The sequence below is a fragment of the Dryas octopetala genome, chromosome 9, assembly GCF_963921425.1.
Source record: "Dryas octopetala chromosome 9, drDryOcto1.1, whole genome shotgun sequence".
Lineage (NCBI taxonomy): Eukaryota > Viridiplantae > Streptophyta > Magnoliopsida > Rosales > Rosaceae > Dryas > Dryas octopetala.
The window spans coordinates 3,979,225-3,996,427 of NC_141374.1; the positions used below are offsets into that span (position 1 = coordinate 3,979,225).

Sequence of the window (17,203 nt, forward strand, 5' to 3'; positions counted from 1 at the left end):
ATGTTTAGGTGACGAAATTGTTCGTCGCCTAAACATGCTTTGGGCGACGAACTTACTTATTCCTCGCCCAAATAATGTTTAGGCGACGAACAATTTCGTCGCCTAAACATATTTTGGGCGAGGAATAAGTAAGTTCCTTGCCCAAAGCATGTTTAGGCGACGAACAATTGCGTCGCCCAAAGCATATTATGGCGAGGAAATTAATTATTCCTCCCCGAAGCATGTTTAGGCGACGGACAATTTCGTCGCCCAAACATGCTTTGGGCGACGAACCTCCTTATTCCTCATCCAAAACATGCTTTGGATGACGAATAATATGCTTTAGGAGACGAAAAAAAATCTGTTGCTCAAGGTGTCTTTGGGCGACAAAATTTACTGGTTCGTCGCCCAAACTCTTGGGCGTCATGGATTGGGCGGCTAAACTCTCGACGAACTCAGTTTGTCGCCCAAACTTTGGGGGACGAAATTCGACTTTGGGAGAGGAACTAGGTTCGTCGCCCAAACCTTTTTTTCTTGTAGTGGGTGGCTCTCTCTCTCTCTCTCTCTCTCTCTCTCTCTCTCTGTGTGTTGGTGGATCATTCATACAATCCAAGAGTCTCATCTTCAATCAATTTTCTTCTTTTGTTCGACCAAATTTTTTTTTTCTTCTTTTGGGTGATAATCTAATGAAGCAATGTACGTATATCAAATAGATATATCATAGCAATAGCAATATCATGTTTTGTGGTGTCCACCATGTCCTTATAAGTTACAGTGCCCTAATTGAATTGACAGGAAAGCTAGCTCTTTATTTACTGTTTGTATGTGTCTGCTTTACAAAAGGTTTGATTCCTCCAAGCCCATAGGAATCCAAAACCACCTTACATCTCTCTCGTTCTCTCCCTCTCCAATAGAGATTACAAACAATATTTGACACCAGCCATGAAACGAGTTTCACAAGAGTTAACGGATGTAGACTTGGCTTAATAATAATATTGCTATGCACTGATACCACATTTTGGGTACCATATTAGCTTGATTAACAATAATGTTATGGAGTTCACATTTTGAATACTTCATGACACACCCAAAATATGATTTTCCTAACATTAGTCTTGACTAAATTGTGTTTTAATTGGATGTCAACCTGAAATTGATTTGTAGATAGAAGGGTGAGATTTAGCTGACTAGAACTTGCACAACCCAAAATTGACCTAAAATTGAAACAAATAACTAATCGGATCATGTCAATCCGTTAATGATCAAACTAGCTTGTCAAGAGCTTAAAATGCAGTTTATACTTTTTTACCAAACACTTTTGAGTTGAAAACTGTTAAAATAAACTGCTTATTTTGGTCACACTTCAATACCAAGCTGGCTTAAGCTCATCAAATTAAACAGAAAATATAGAAGAAGAATGGCCCCCGTTGGCCAACAACCTCATTTTTCATCCGCCTTACTTTCCAAAATAATTAGAGTATGAAAATCTAGTGAAACATAAAAAGTCTCGTGTAATAAATCCATCTCGTGGAGAGGAGAAATTATTTTGTATAAATCGAAAGGCTTTCATTTTTTGGTTTTTTGCTGGGTACTACTACTGGGTATCTTTCACTTTTACACATTAAAAAGTATAACATAAAAGTGAAACAAACAAGCTAGGGGCACTGCTATAAGCATTTAAGCCCCCCAAAAAAAAAAATCGAATAGGATATGAAATAAGACAAAAGCATCTTTGATTGCTTTCCTGAGATAAAAACAGACGTACGTACTTGATGCAAGATTAATATTCTCATAATAATTAAAAACAAATGGTGTACAATATGATCATGATCATCACATGCAGCTAGCCAGAGTACATCAGCTCAATACCAATCAAAGAAGAAATTAAAGATATTGTGGGGGAACAATTAAGATTAGAAAACAAGGGGTGCCTCGACATCCTCGACATTGTAATCCAATAAATCGTACATCCTCTCATGAGCCAGTACTGTTCAAAGAAATTCATTTCCAACAAATTTAAAAAACTGATCTTCCAACTCCCAAGACTAGCAAAACTATTATATATATAATTTTGTGTCAAAATTGATTTTTCAAATGTGAGCGGAAAAATCTTCAAGTTGGGGTTACACTACAAGGAAAACCTTCATATATATCAGTGATAAACCGATATCTATTTAGGTTTCCAACCGATATAATGCGTACCGATATCTATTCTCCCATATTACATATCGGTTATTCACTGATGTCTATATTATATTAGATATCGTATTTGTTTGATAATCCGATATGATATACCATCATTGTTATCAGATATTAATGATTTCTGATATCTTAAAAACTACATTCCGATATGTAAGATACTTATGATATCATTAGTAATTTTGAAACCGATATACAAAATGTATTCAATATCGTCTTGGTATTTAAAATCAGATATAAAATGAGTATAGCATATCGGTTTTGTAATTAAAATATGATATAAAAGTTGTATAACATATCGGTTTTGTAATTAAAATCTGATATAAAAATATTATTTAGATATCGGTTTTTTTTTAAAAAAATGATGTTGAAACTTCATTCCTTATCGTTGCATTTTTACATAATCTGATATGCAATAGGCTTCTGATATTGATAAAAACTAATTGGTAAATATCCATCCACGCAACAATTACTAAGCTTCTACACCATAATTCAACTTAAATTCTTCCATTCATATAAATGAATCCAACATCCAAACTCAGTAATGAAGTTAACAAAATAAGATTACAAATCCATATAGACTTATGGATAGCCCTCATCATTTATACCCCAAAATCACTATCCATCTCTAGCTAGCTAGATCCTAATTAAACACATGCCAACATGTACAAAAATAATGAAGGCATAACAGTGCAATTCAGCTAGGCCTAAATTCTGCCTATACAAAAGATTTGAATGTGAACTAGCTAGTATATATCTTCATATCTACAACAAAATGCTCAAAAAGTTACCAAAAACATGCATGTTAGTCTAAATAAAATTCATGGAAACATAATCTCCCCATTCAACCCGGACTTCATCTATTTGTTCCTGTGTGTAACTGCTCCTCTTGCTCTTCAGGTTACTCCACTGAAAAACAAGAAAGAAAAGTGCATTAATTAATAAGATTGCAGCAAGGATCCCAAAGTATTTAAAAGTGCATTCAGCAAGGATCCCAAAGGGCATTAAAAAAATATAGGCCAAAAGCATGAATAAGATTGCAGCAAGTATTGAATTTAGATGGCTGCAATCTTATGTAAGTTATATATCATCTAAATTTATCTGATATATTGAATTCAGATGGCCTACATTTCGTGCATTCAGCAAGGGCTTTCAAATGGCTGCACATATATATGATTCAAAAAATGGATCATGCAAGTATAAATGAGTAGTCACAGTATCAGCCTAGCTAGAGTTCAGCAATAATGCAAGTAAAAAATAATGGAAATAGAAGAGAAATGCAGACCATCAACCCAAACACACTCTTTAATGCACACAGCACCAACCCAAACACACATACACAGAAAAAATTAAAAAGATGCAAAGCCAGAAAACAAAGTCTTAAAAACCAGCAACAAAGTCTTAAAAACCAGCAACAAAGTCCTAGCTAGGCCATCCCTTCCTCCTGTAATTCCCTTTTACAAGTTTCCCAAGTTAGAACTGTACAAAGGATAGCAAAATATACCAGTCAACTGCCCCAATAGGAGTAAGTATTCTAACCTGCGACTCATATGCAAGGGTTGTGTCCTCAACTATTTCCTTCATGTACCTCATGACATAATATCCACATTCAACACCACCTGGTTGTTTAGGACACTACAGACAAGCAAAGGAAATTACATAGAGTTATACCTAATTAAATTAGTCCAATGTGTAAGACATAAGAAACTTAAAGACTTAAGTAATACATAGACACTTACATAGAGATGCTTCCAAGTTGGTGATTTCGGACCTTTCCTTCCCGTAACCCCATTAAATTGTCTAATAGCACTAGTTCAGACAAAATATCAATTTAAGTTATATATCACAATTTAATATACAATCCATATTATGTAAGATGGTACATATTAATAGACAGTTACGTGTTCACGACATCCATCCAGCCTGGGTTACTGGTTTGTCTTGGAATAGGGTCCATGATGTGGAAACATACAATTTTATAATATAGGAAGTAAAAAAAGTAAAATGCAGAGTATTTGAAAGTGAACAATATGAATACAGCTGTCCATGCCACAAACATTGATAAACCAAGAACTTCAAGATATGATATTTAGCTTACCAAAGTAGCACCAGATGAACTTGACAACTCCAATGCCATTAAGCTGGATAAAAAGAAAATAATTAGAGGACTTGTCTATAACCTGAATAAAAAGAAAATAATCAATTCCAAATTATCTAACGATTTATTTAAAATTTTGTATCTAGAAGCGGAGGCTTTCCAACACCTTCACCAGGGAATCAATTTCCAAAAGGAATGTCAGTTTTTGTAATATATAGCAAAACAGGATAGCTGCCATTCAATTAAACTAACGGTTCAGAAATCATGTTAGAAAGCTATCCAAGGTGAATCAGTTTGATATACCATTTCAATTATACATTTGACATTAGTTTTTGGTAAAATGAAATCATGGCAGGCCAGTAGGGATTGTATTAATTAATATCTGAATATTTGGCATAGAATTAGATAAATAAATAAGAGTTTACTTACAAGAAGATGTAGCAGAGCTGGATGATGGAGATTGGCAGAGCTCCTCACTCACCGAAGATGCAAAGCTCAGATGAATGAGGATTCATAATCATCCTCCTACGCGGATGCATAATCAAAGGCCGTCTGCGGGATCCGAACTCGGTCTTTCTGTACCACAGTATCCAAATTCACTCTGATGTTTGTGGTGTGAGAAATCTTGTCCCACTCCTTACCACTTCCTTCTTTGCAAGCATTGGCAAGAGACGGACATTCGATGATCTGCAAATTCGGTAGTGGTGTCTTCCGCAGGAAGTTGGGCAGTGTTCGTAGGTCTGGACAAAAATAAAATATCAGGCAAGAGAGGGAGCAATAAAACAGGAATACTTCACATCTGTAAGAAAAGGCAGCAATAAAACAGGAATCACCCCCGAGTAAAATGCCAGCTAGTAAGTAATGTTAGTCTTCATTAATCATGGTTGAGGATCTCCATTAATCATCGGTGATTGATTAGGAAACCTCTTAATCTCCACAAATGTCGAATAGCCATCGTCCATCGGCTGCTTCCATGGTTCCCCATCCATCTGCATATATGCATTTCTCCATTCTCCACCTCTAATTTCCAACCGAATTGCAGCAGCCTAAACAACAACGGTGTAGTTTGGTTCAATAAAACAGATCTCCAAATTCGACTCCAGCATATCAAATCACAATAACAAGCATACATAGAACATAGAAAATCAACAATGGCAAGCACTCTGGAGAAATGAATTGGCAAAAGAGAAGGCACAGTAATCCCACTTTCAGACTCAGACTCATCAACCATAACAAAAGAAAATCAACAATGCCTTACCTTTGCATGATGAGTAAAAAGTTGACCTAGAGCATGAAAATAAAAATTATAGCAGTACCTGGGCAATGTGTTTGGCGGAGATAAGTTCAACCATAACAAAAGATGCATGCCACCCTTGTTTCAGGCCAAAAATTTCTAAAAGACCGTCGTCAGCATGCGCCTCAACAAAGCCTCTCTGAAACAATAAAAATTTAAGAAAACCATTATTACCTTGGAATTCAGCAGTCAATCTGATAAGCAGCATTTAACCTAGCACGCAGTTGCATGTTAAATCATAGCTCATAACTTTGATTTGAATTCTACAAAATAATTCTAGAGTGAAGTCATAAGAGGAAAAAAAAAAAAAAAACCTAATAAGGCCCAGCAATTGGTGTATAAACACAATTAGAACTCCAGGACCTTCTTCCAGGCATAAGATAATGCAACAAGGAAACCCGAAATTGCATAAGAGAACTTTAAACAATCATAAAGAACAAAATATGTGTTGGGTGTGTCAGCTCCTCTGTGTGTGGCCTAAAAACACAGCATCCTTCAAAGTACTGATAGGCAACACCACACCATTTCACTAAAGAGCTATATAATACCTTTTCCAAGTACTCTGGCTTCAGATTACCCCATGGATTTCTTCCACTTCCATAGTTATGAAGATTTAAAGCAACAATTGCCCTTACGCTGAAAGAAGACAAAATAACAATATAAGCTGTTATGATACAAACAGAAACAACAAAAGGAAAATTTTTGTCCTTTAAAAGTACTTCATGTCTGGCAGCATTGTAGTTTAAACTATTTTACGTTCAGAAAAAAAAAAATACCAAGCACCAGACACACACATCTAGTCTCTATTAGATGACGACAAAAGGAAGTGACACATAGATTATTTACAAAGATTATTTTTATTTTTTCCTAGGTGTAAGTGATGCAGACTTATTTAAAACAAAAAAAAAGGAGGTAAGTGAGAAAGAGAAGCAAACAAAAATAATTACCAATAATTTAAAATTATGTTGTCAAATTTGTACTAGAAAAAAAAAAATTTACCTTGAGGGAACTGGAACCTGCTCCCATTCTGAGCAATTGACCTTTTTGACATGCAACTTTAGGATGTTCTTTAGTCCCCTACAACCAGATATATTATTAGATGCATGAGAAAACGGATAGAAAATCAGAGAGAGCATTACAAGTCTTTGAACCTCCAAATTCAAATTGAGGTTTTACACTATTGCTACTACTGTTTAATTAATAGCAAGCTTATGATTTAGAAAAAGCAAAATGAATAGCAGATCTACTATTTCAGCATTTTAGGCTCCTAAAACTTTTGAAGAAACATGAGAGAAGATTACTTGGAGACAAAATTAACAGGACTGTCGGTTTTATTCCAAGATATAATCACCCAATAAAAAGGAGAACAATATCAAACGAATACTGCATTGTAGACATAGATCAAGCAAAACCATTAAGAGGCCATTTTAACTCAACTCCCACACAAAGTCAAGGATGATTTCGTCTAAAATAAGGGAGAACTTATCATAGGATAGAAGTATTGTATTCTTAAAAGTCCAAATATTCAAATTGATACTAGAAAGCTAAAGACAATTACAGTCAAAGAAAACCCTATTTAATCAAAATAATATATTGTTCAGTATAAAACAAAATAACAAGCAGAGCAACCATCAAAGTAAATAAAACAATGCTTCAGTTTTGAGATATCAAACCTTAAACTTGGATCACTTGCACAAGGTGTGAAGAACCAACCTTGAGTGCAACTATAACCAGAGTAAACCAACTGCAATAACAGATGGATCAGTCACAATCTAAAGTTAGTTATGTACCACCTAAAGCCCTCAGATCTAACAAACAGAAAACAGCTTAAATTTTATGGTTAATCATAAAATGTTAAAACATGATTGTATGGGAAACATAATGGAAATGGTGTGATTCAATTTATAATGTACTTCAACATCCCAAAAAAACCTAGGGATGAGATGACCATGAGTAAGAGAGACCTAGTGGCTATATTGCAAAGGAACAATAGGGAGCTGTTGGACAGAATTGAGAAGTTGGAGTCAATGAACAATGTGGCTACACCAAAACAAGTTCCAGGTACAGGGCTGGTCTCTGATAAAGCAAGTTAACCAATGAATTTAGTTAACAATATAACGTCAAGAAAGGAAACAAAGGAAAAGATCCCAGCACAAAGTCAAAATACAAATCCCTATGAACAAAACTTGTAAACATAGCAAGATAGTTTCCTAGCAAATCTTTCTCAGTAACAGATCCTCCTAGTGAATTAAATACGTGACAATATCCTGTTCCAAAGAGAGAGAAATTGAAAATCAAGAAAACCCCTAATTTCGAGAAGCAAACGAACCTATGAAAATCCCTAATTTGAAGAAAAACCTAAACAACAACAAGAGAGAAGAGGACAGAGAGATAGAGAGAAGAGGACAGAGATAAAGAGAGAACCCAGGAGAGATGAGACTGAGCTTACCTTTTGACGCCGCAACCCAGGAGGATGAGATAGTTCGTACTTGACCGCCGACGGCAACTTCGACTTCGACGACAAGGTCTGAGTGAGAACGAGACGCGCGAGAGAGAAAGAGATCGAGTGTGTGTCTCAGTTTGTGTTTGAGAGAGTGAGATCGAGAGAAGAAGATGTCTGCATAGAAGGGAATGTGTGTGTGTGGATATCGGGAGTGGGGTTGGAACACTTGGCCAAAATTTTTAAGTTTGGGGAAAAAATTCCCCCGTGTTTTTTTTTGGTTAAATATAGATATCAGATATGACTTTTACATATCAGTTTTTAAAAAAACTTAATCAACAGGGAAAAATTAAGATATCAGAAAAAAAAATAGTGATATGTTAATGGGTTTAGACATCGTCTAAAAAATTAACCGATATCTAAAAATATACGATATCGGTTAATGTAAAAACTGATATTAAAAAAGTGATGTCTATGAAGGTTTTTCTTGTAGTGTTAGGGTTTGGGGACAATAGCAGTAACTAATTAATTAATGAACTTACCTTCTACAGAGAGCAGGTGTAACCATGAGGAGGTGTCTTCCCACAAGTGACAAGGAGCTGAAGAGCAATGGGGACAAAGATGTTGAGGTTGAGAATTAAGCTTGATTTTGAGAGCAGTGCACAGACACACTGCAGCTTCAAGTTCCACAAGCCCTTGCAGCACTAGCTGGGCAGCACTCATTCACTACCGGGTCACCCAGCCCAATGTGGACCAACCCACCAAGAAGATCCATACAAGCACCAAGTTTCAAGGTGTCAATGGGGCAAGTGTTACCCCCACCCTTGGATAGATCGAGCACCCCCTGGAGGTGGAGGGCATGGTTGTAAAACTTTCATATGCATACTTAAAGACACTAACCTTGAGAAGCCATTGATGATATGCGACAATAGCAAAGATCTTCCTCTCCCTCTACACGTCATTATGCACTCCTAATATGGGGTAGGTTTTGTGCTTGTATGTTGTGTAAAAGAGGGGGGACCTAAGCCTTATATTTATAGGTGAAAGCCTTAAGGTTTCTTATCCATAAAGAAAACCCAAAAACTTATCTTTATCACCTCCACAATCCATAACCTAATATGATAGATATTTCTTATTAATTAGGACTTTATTTCACCTTAAGAAACCGGATAACCAAATAACATTTCCCTTCTTGTATCCTTAATCAATTAAGACTCCCAAATAGATGTAAGCTCAAATAAGGTCCTTACATTCTCCCACTTGAGCGCCACATCTATTCAAAAACCCTTCTTTACAATCAAGGATTGATTTCCTTATGTGCACAACTTTTGGAAAGCTATTTGATAACAATATCTATCTCAAACTTACTGTCGAATATCATCAACTCATAGGACTATATATAGACATGATTTCCAATGTAGTAAAAGGTATCATCCACCTATAATCACAATAAACAACAATATTCACATAAAGTACCAACAAGTTATGGTCAAAAGTTATATATATGACAAGTGATCGAGCTTAATTGTGAAATATCACACTTGACATATAAATGGTCCTCTTTATGATCACTATGTGATCTAACCTTAATCCTTAATGAAAAGCCCTTATGTCGACAAGATCGACATCTTTATTTATGTTGCCTAATAAACTAAAATTTAACCCATTCATAAACTTGAAAGCAAACATATATAACACTCCTTAACTTTAAGACATACAGGAATCACCAACTTAAAATATTAGCAAATTAAAAGCTTAATAGCTCCCACTAAATTAGGGCATCTTTAAAACTGGATAGTACCCTCATGTTGGTGACATGCTTCTGAAAAACTGAATTAGAGACAACTTTATTCAATGAGTCAGATATCAAGTCTAGGGACCCTTTCACAGATAATAAAATTCACTTCACGCATCACTTTAAGAACCCTTGAAGAATGGTGTTTTGATGACTAAACAAACAATATGCAATAACATAAGCCTTAACGTACTTGTTCTAACAAAAATACGTATTTATAACATTAATGCATCTGAGAAATCTCTTTCATGGATATTGTATTCCAAAATTCCTTATAGGTACAAGAAAAACAATGTACCAAAAACCAAATAAGAATCCTATCTCAATGGAAGCATAAAGGTCATGACTGAAAACAATATGCGAGAAAAATATTAATTGTTCTTTTCAGCTTTTTTTTTTTTTAATTCCATATGCATTATTAATCTCACCTTTGGGCATAGAATAAAATGCAATAATAAAATCTTATCACAAAGCCAACATATAAAATACAAAATTCATGAAAATTTCTACACCTGTGGGCAAGAAGAAATATTCAAAAACTTGTGTATATATACATTACAATGTGTCATTTTTGAATTGAACCAAATACAATATTTAACCTCCTTTGGAAGGATCTTTATTTGTTATAATCCAAAATGCAATCTTGATCAAAATAAATCCTTGAACTAAGAAAATTTATAAATGAATGGACCACTTTGGTGATATATACATTTTTCTTTAGATTTTTCTTAGAGCCTGATCAAGAACTGAAGAAGCTTTAATAGGTAATCGACATATATAATATAATACTAGAGTTATATAACATAATACTTGATACAAATAATGAAAATTTTAGCAAAATTATTTAATCAATCTGTATGATTAAAACTGCATCAACACATATTTATAGCTAGCCAAGACCTCAAAGTTTATAGAAAGGCTAACAATATGCAACCAAAAATCTGTAGCAAAGAAAAGAATACTGCAAGTTCAACTTCATATTCAAGCCACTATATTCGTAAGTTTCGGATGCATCAATTATGAATTCTATGATCAGATAGCTATGCATATAAATAAAAACCTCATAATTACCGATCCATATATCATAACAGAATATAGATGAAACTTAAAATCTTAAGATCACAAGTATTCTCAAACGTAAGCATCAATTAATTAAGTGCTTTTCTGATCATGCAAGATATTGCCAATTTCGACATATATGACTAATCATCTTTTCTTCTAATATCCAAAAGATCTTCTTAACCGGATAATGAATCTAAGTTCATAATATTTCCTGAGTGATGATTCCTTAATTTTTTTATCATTCTAGATGATGCATGTGTCTATTCTAGAATAAAATGTATGACCAAGTAACATGAAATAATATTATTCGCTTAAAATAAATACTGACCATGGATGAATAATATATATATATATAAATATATCTTAAAACAACAATGCATATGTAACCGGATAATTGAATGTAAACTTAAAAGGGCAATCTTTAAAACATCATATAAACTTTAAGCCATAACACAGATCAATTAAGAAACACTTCAAGATACTTTAAAATAATATAAACACACAAGGTTCTAAATCACATAACTCATGTATAATTCGACACATGAATTATAAGTCATTTAATGCTAGCGCTTCTTCCATATCAAAGTTTCATCCATAAATTTAATCATCTACAATAATATGTCTAACATGAAGCGAAACAATACATGATTTATATTTCTTATGTAAAAACCTCATAGATTAGTATATATTTAGATACCCAAGTCTCTTTTAGGTGATGATTTATTTTCCTAATTGGTAATGCTATAGTCCAAAGCGAGAAGGATTTTGTTATCTTTGGACATCCAAATTAAACCAATTTAAATAAGACAACATACAAATAATAATCATAACAGCCAATCACATTAAAATAACTATTATATATAATCCCCTCTAAATCAATAATGAGCAATATAATCTTTAAAACATTAGTTAATTAAAAGTCCAAGTCAATTCCTTGCATAAGAACCGTACAACTAGAACAATCCATTATTTTTCATAATTGAAGCTAATCACAACCAACCACATTAGATGTAAACTTAAAACAATATTTAAACCATCACATATTCATAAGCTTGATAGGTGTGTGTGTGTCCAAATTAGTTCGATACATTACCAATGAGTCATAAGTGTATATTCAAAAGTGCTATCATATCTCAATTAATAACATGAAAGTCAATATAGTTGTTCTCTTAATTAAGTTGTTTTGTATTTATTTATATGCAATATTGTCCATAAGAGTCCGTTGAAATTAACAAAGCAATATATTGAATTGTCTAGCTATTTAATTCAGATGTACATTATACATATATGCAATCCCAAAATAAATTTGGACATGCACCATTTTGATCAAGAAATTAGATACTTTAATAGATATACATAACCTTATAACTATGGCGCACGGCCACAATTGCTATCAATTAACAACCATTCAATACAAATAATGGTAATTGAGATTTTACCCGTGTAATTCATAGAAGCTAAATCAAAATATCAACTACGACATACATATATAATTAAATCACAGGCCCAAAACATGTTTTCATCCATATATATAACCTTAACAATTATCATGAAAGCATAATAAAATAGACCTAATTTCTTTTAGGTGCAGTCAGTGCACTAGCCCACTTGTCGAGGTCAATAAAAAGAAAAAGGCTTTAGTCGATCTTTTCATAACAAGTAGTTTCTAATAATGCAAACAGAAAACTTAATTTCCCACAAAGCTTTAATTTTCTGTTCTAGTGTACAAATTTAATATATACACTAACTAAATAAATGCATCAAATCAAATTCAAATCCTCAATCATAAAAATTGCATTATATATATATATATAGCACATATGCATGACTTTAAGTATAAATACATATATATGAGGCAGCAAGATCAACCAAAGGAATAGATATGCTCTATATATATTTATCAACAAGAAAAGGACATGAGTGCATACAATGGTCTGATTTCGTTATGCATGCAGTACGTTTAATTGGTAACCATGCAAATCTATATATTCAAACCCAAGGGATACATATGCCGATCGATACAATCATGGGTTAAATGCTATTGCCATGCGGAAAAGCGAGTAAAATAGACTAATATAGATACGCATCCTTAGAACATAAAACCAGACATCGTTTAATCATAAAATTAAGTGATCAGCCTGCTGATTATATGTATGTATATATATATATATATATATATATGCTTAATGAAAACCCATACGATTGATTCAAAATAAATGAAATCAAATCCCCAAATTTGACTATTTTCAAAAGAGTTAAATGTGAGTTTAGACTTTATAGATGAGATGGGTGGAGGTGTGTTTAAGAAATGGTGGAGTGTCGGTAGTGGATCTACCTTCCGGAAGCAGGAGAAATTATTCCGTAGTACTGATATATCACGTGGCAATGTCCATTGGTATATCAAATCAATCTAATTGGTTTACTGAAATGACGTGTATTACTACCTATCAATACATATTCCTTCATTTACAGTAAGTAACGGCGTTGCTTTATGAATAAAATAAACGGCGTTCCTCCAAATCAGTCCCCCATTAAAAAAAAAAAAAAAAAAAAAGATACAGTACGGTATTTGCTATTTCAATCAAAATTATATTGCTATTCTAAACCTTTTGTCAAATTTACAAACCCTAAAGTTAAAATATTGCAGCTTTTTTCTAGACATTTTCAAACCTTTGACCTTGACGTTAGGATGTCTGCAAGTAGCAGTGCTGCTGCCATGTCCACCGATAAAGGTAAACCCCACAATATTCAATTTTGGTTTGTATGGTGTTTCAGAAAATTTCAATAGCTATTGAAACATTGATATTATTTGATTTTTATACTATAACCTCTTCTAATAATAATAATAGAATTGTTGATCAATTGAAATAAAAATTATTATTGTTTATACCTGTTGGTGGCTAAATAAAACGTTGGAGAAATAAATATTCTATTAGTTATAAATTTTTTTGAGACATATTATTAGTTATTAAATTAATTTAAGTAGCATATATATATATATATATTAATACATGATGTGCTTTCTGATCAAAAAAATTACATAATGTGCTTTTAATTTAGGGCAACCAGTTTATTTAAAAATAATTAATGACCATGTTCAATTAGTTTTCTACTGCATGTCTTTTTAGATGAAAAATGACGTATCTTTCTTAAGAATTTATGATGTTTCATCTATCTAAATCAGAATCATGGAATTAATTTAAAAAAAGTTAGCTTATTGTACAAAACTCATCCATGCCAACACTGTTGATTACTGAAGGTACTTTGACCCAGCATAAAAATTCAATCTAGTCACTGCCAATAAAAAGAAAAAAATAAAAAGATTTGCATGAACAAAAGAATGATCATACTACTACTCTATCTAGATAATGGTTGCTCATCTAGTATGACAAGGTTTCCTAACCAGAAGATAATTTTACTTGAAGTAAGTAATTGCATGTACAACCATAATTCATTAGACTTTCGAGTTCATACTTGGTTACTTGAGAATGTTTTTGTTAGCAAAGAGAATCATATATATATATATATATATATATATATATGAACTTCATAGATTAATTATCTTGATTTATTAGTTTTTTGGTACATAATATTTATTTATGTGTTTATTCTTGGTTTCACATGAATTAATGTTGTGTGTTTTAATCATTTTTGTACAAGCAGTTATTGAATTCGAAGGTGATGAAGAATATGTTCAAGAAAATAATGGGGAAGATCTAATGACTGTGAATCACTATGAATGTTTTGACGAAGATTTGCTTGGAAAGATTGTGTCTACTGAAGAGGAAGCTTTTAACTTGTACAACGATTATGCTATAAGAATGGGATTTAGTGTTCGGAAGGGACAAAAAAGATATGGTACAAAAAATGTTTTGCGGCAAATTAATCATATGTGCTCAAAAGAAGGTTTTCAACTAGATGGTGATCATTCAGAAGTGAAGATGGTGAATAGACTAGAAACAAGAACAGGTTGCAAAGCTAAAATTAGATTTGCATTACAAGATGATGGTATGTGGAAAGTTTCTTGCTTTGATCGTGAACATAACCACGAGCTTGCTAAGACGGAAGAGAGGCAATTTTTAAGATCAAATAGGAAAATTTCAGAAGCTCATGTGGGTGTGATTAAATCTATGGTTGGTGCAGGTATAAGGACAACAAATACATACTCATATTTAGCCGAAGAAGTTGGTGGATCTCAGAATGTTGGGTTTACAAAGAGAGATTGCTACAACCTAGTTAATAAGGAGAAAAATATTTTGCTCGAAGCAGGGGATGCTCAAAGCTTGATTGATCATTTTAAGCGCAGACAAGTTGAAGATCCTATGTTTTTTTACACAGTGCAAGTGGACCAAGAAAATTGTATGACAAATTTTTTTTGGAGAGACGGAAGGTCAAGAATTGATTATGAAGCTTTTGGAGATGTACTAGTATTTGATACTACCTATCATACCAATAGGTACAACATGATTTGTGCTCCTTTTGTGGGAGTTAACAGCCATTGGAATAACGTGTTGTTCGGTTGTGCTTTTTTGTTAAATGAGACAACTAATTCATTTATTTGGTTGTTTGAGACATTCTTAGAATCAATGGGAAGTCGAAAGCCTAAGACTATTTTTACAGACCAAGCTTAAGCAATGTCAAATGCCATTGAGAAGGTTTTTCCTGAGACATGTCACCGTTTATGCACATGGCACATATCATTGAATGCAGCAAAAAATTTGGCAAGTCACTATGGAAACCCTGAGTTTAAGAGGATGTTCAACTATTGTCTTTATGGATGTGAGACAGAATTAGAATTTCAATCTGCCTGGGATGACTTAATTGCAACATTCAACCTTGCAGAGAACACATGGTTAAAGACACTATATAGCCTTCGTGCAAAATGGTGTTCGGTCTTTAGCCAAGATACTTTTTCTGCCAGGATAAGATCTTCACAAAGAAGTGAGAGCACAAATAATGTTTTTCATCATATGTCTAGTAAAACGATAAGTCTTACTCAATTTGTGCATCAGTATGATAAAGCAACAGAAGAGATGCGTTCAAAAGAAGCTGAAGAAACTTTTCGTTGCAATGAGGGTGTACCTTCCAGAGCTGCCAAAAGTAGTGGAATTCTAAATCATGCTGCTACTATGTACACAAGAAAATGTTTATATTATTTGAGAAAAAGTTTATTGCTAGCTTGGCAGTAACGTGCATGAAGTTGGAATTTATGGAACAGTCCAACCCTTTGAGCTTAATGAAGAGGGTCATAAAAGAGCTTACATTGTCATATTAAACTCTTTAGGCTGCATCGTCTCTTACAGTTGCAACATATTTGAATCTATTGGTATGTTGTGCCGTCATGCTCTAAGGGTGATAAATGTGAAAAATATTACTCAAATACCAGCTCAATATATATAGAAGCGTTGGACAAAAGATGCAAAGAAAGGATTGCAAGAAAATGAGTACTGTGGATCATTACAGGAAAAAGATAAACAACCAGTGATATTGTGTCGAAATAATTTGATGCGAATAGCTTACAATATATTGAGTAAAGGTGCAGAGATGGATAGTGCCAGTAAAATTGCAGTGCAAAAATTGAGAGAGATGGAAGAATTAATTGACAAAGAGATAATAAAGTCAAAGGGAGATGTTAATAAAGTAAGCAAGGAGGTTTTGAATGATGATGCTCTTGCTAAGGCTAATGGAAAGGATTGCTCATTTGATGAGATACCGACGTTGAATCCTTCATGTGTGAGGCCAAAATGGATAAGTAATGCTAGATTGAAAAACCATTTGGAGAAACGGAAAAAGAAAACATCAAAAAATCTAGTCTCATCTAGTAAGAAAATTTTCACACATATTAACTTTTTGATTATTGATAACTATATTAATCTCTTCTAATTACTGTTCACAATAGTGATAATTATTACTTTTTTGTGCAGAGAAAATCAAGCAACCAAAGAGGGTAGATCCTTCACCTATACCAAGCAGTGTAGGTCTCTCACCTATACCAAACAATGTAGGTCTTTCACATACTTCACTTCAAGTACCAGATAATTCAAGTTTTCTAAACTCATTCGGTGTACCTGTGAACTTTAAAAATCAGGTATGGATTTTATGATTTTTATAGAACCCTCATATTTTAATTTTTTTGTTAGTTAAATTTGGCTAGTCATCAAATATACATTATCAATATATGTAGCTCGATCCAACGTACCTTGGAAATTTAAAGGTGTACTATTTTTGTTCTTTTAGGATCCCAATTCTACTTGGACATATTGTCCGCCTAATTTTTCTTTTACAAGCATGCTACAAAGTGATGATTATATGCCACCACTACTACAAAAAACGTAA

At 33.4% G+C, this 17,203-nt stretch overlaps 1 protein-coding gene, 1 long non-coding RNA gene and 1 pseudogene across 2 annotated transcripts; 1 reads left to right on the forward strand and 2 right to left on the reverse strand.

Moving 5' to 3' along the window:
- Positions 1-2,669: 2,669 nt before the first annotated feature.
- On the reverse strand, positions 2,670-4,054 carry LOC147273243 (uncharacterized). Its single transcript, XR_015119716.1, has 3 exons — positions 3,918-4,054; positions 3,718-3,813; positions 2,670-3,087 (listed from the first exon to the last, which is right to left on the reverse strand). It is a non-coding gene; the product is annotated as an uncharacterized LOC147273243 (long non-coding RNA).
- Positions 4,055-5,154: 1,100 nt separating this feature from the next.
- LOC147273244 (diacylglycerol kinase 4-like) lies at positions 5,155-8,733 on the reverse strand. Its single transcript, XM_086228185.1, has 7 exons — positions 8,553-8,733; positions 7,519-7,646; positions 7,244-7,314; positions 6,570-6,647; positions 6,119-6,206; positions 5,593-5,709; positions 5,155-5,322 (listed from the first exon to the last, which is right to left on the reverse strand). The coding sequence occupies exons 1-7, from the start codon at positions 8,731-8,733 to the stop codon at positions 5,155-5,157; spliced, it is 831 nt and encodes a 276-aa protein (XP_086084311.1).
- Positions 8,734-13,556: 4,823 nt separating this feature from the next.
- Positions 13,557-17,203, forward strand: LOC147273245 (protein FAR1-RELATED SEQUENCE 5-like; annotated as a pseudogene).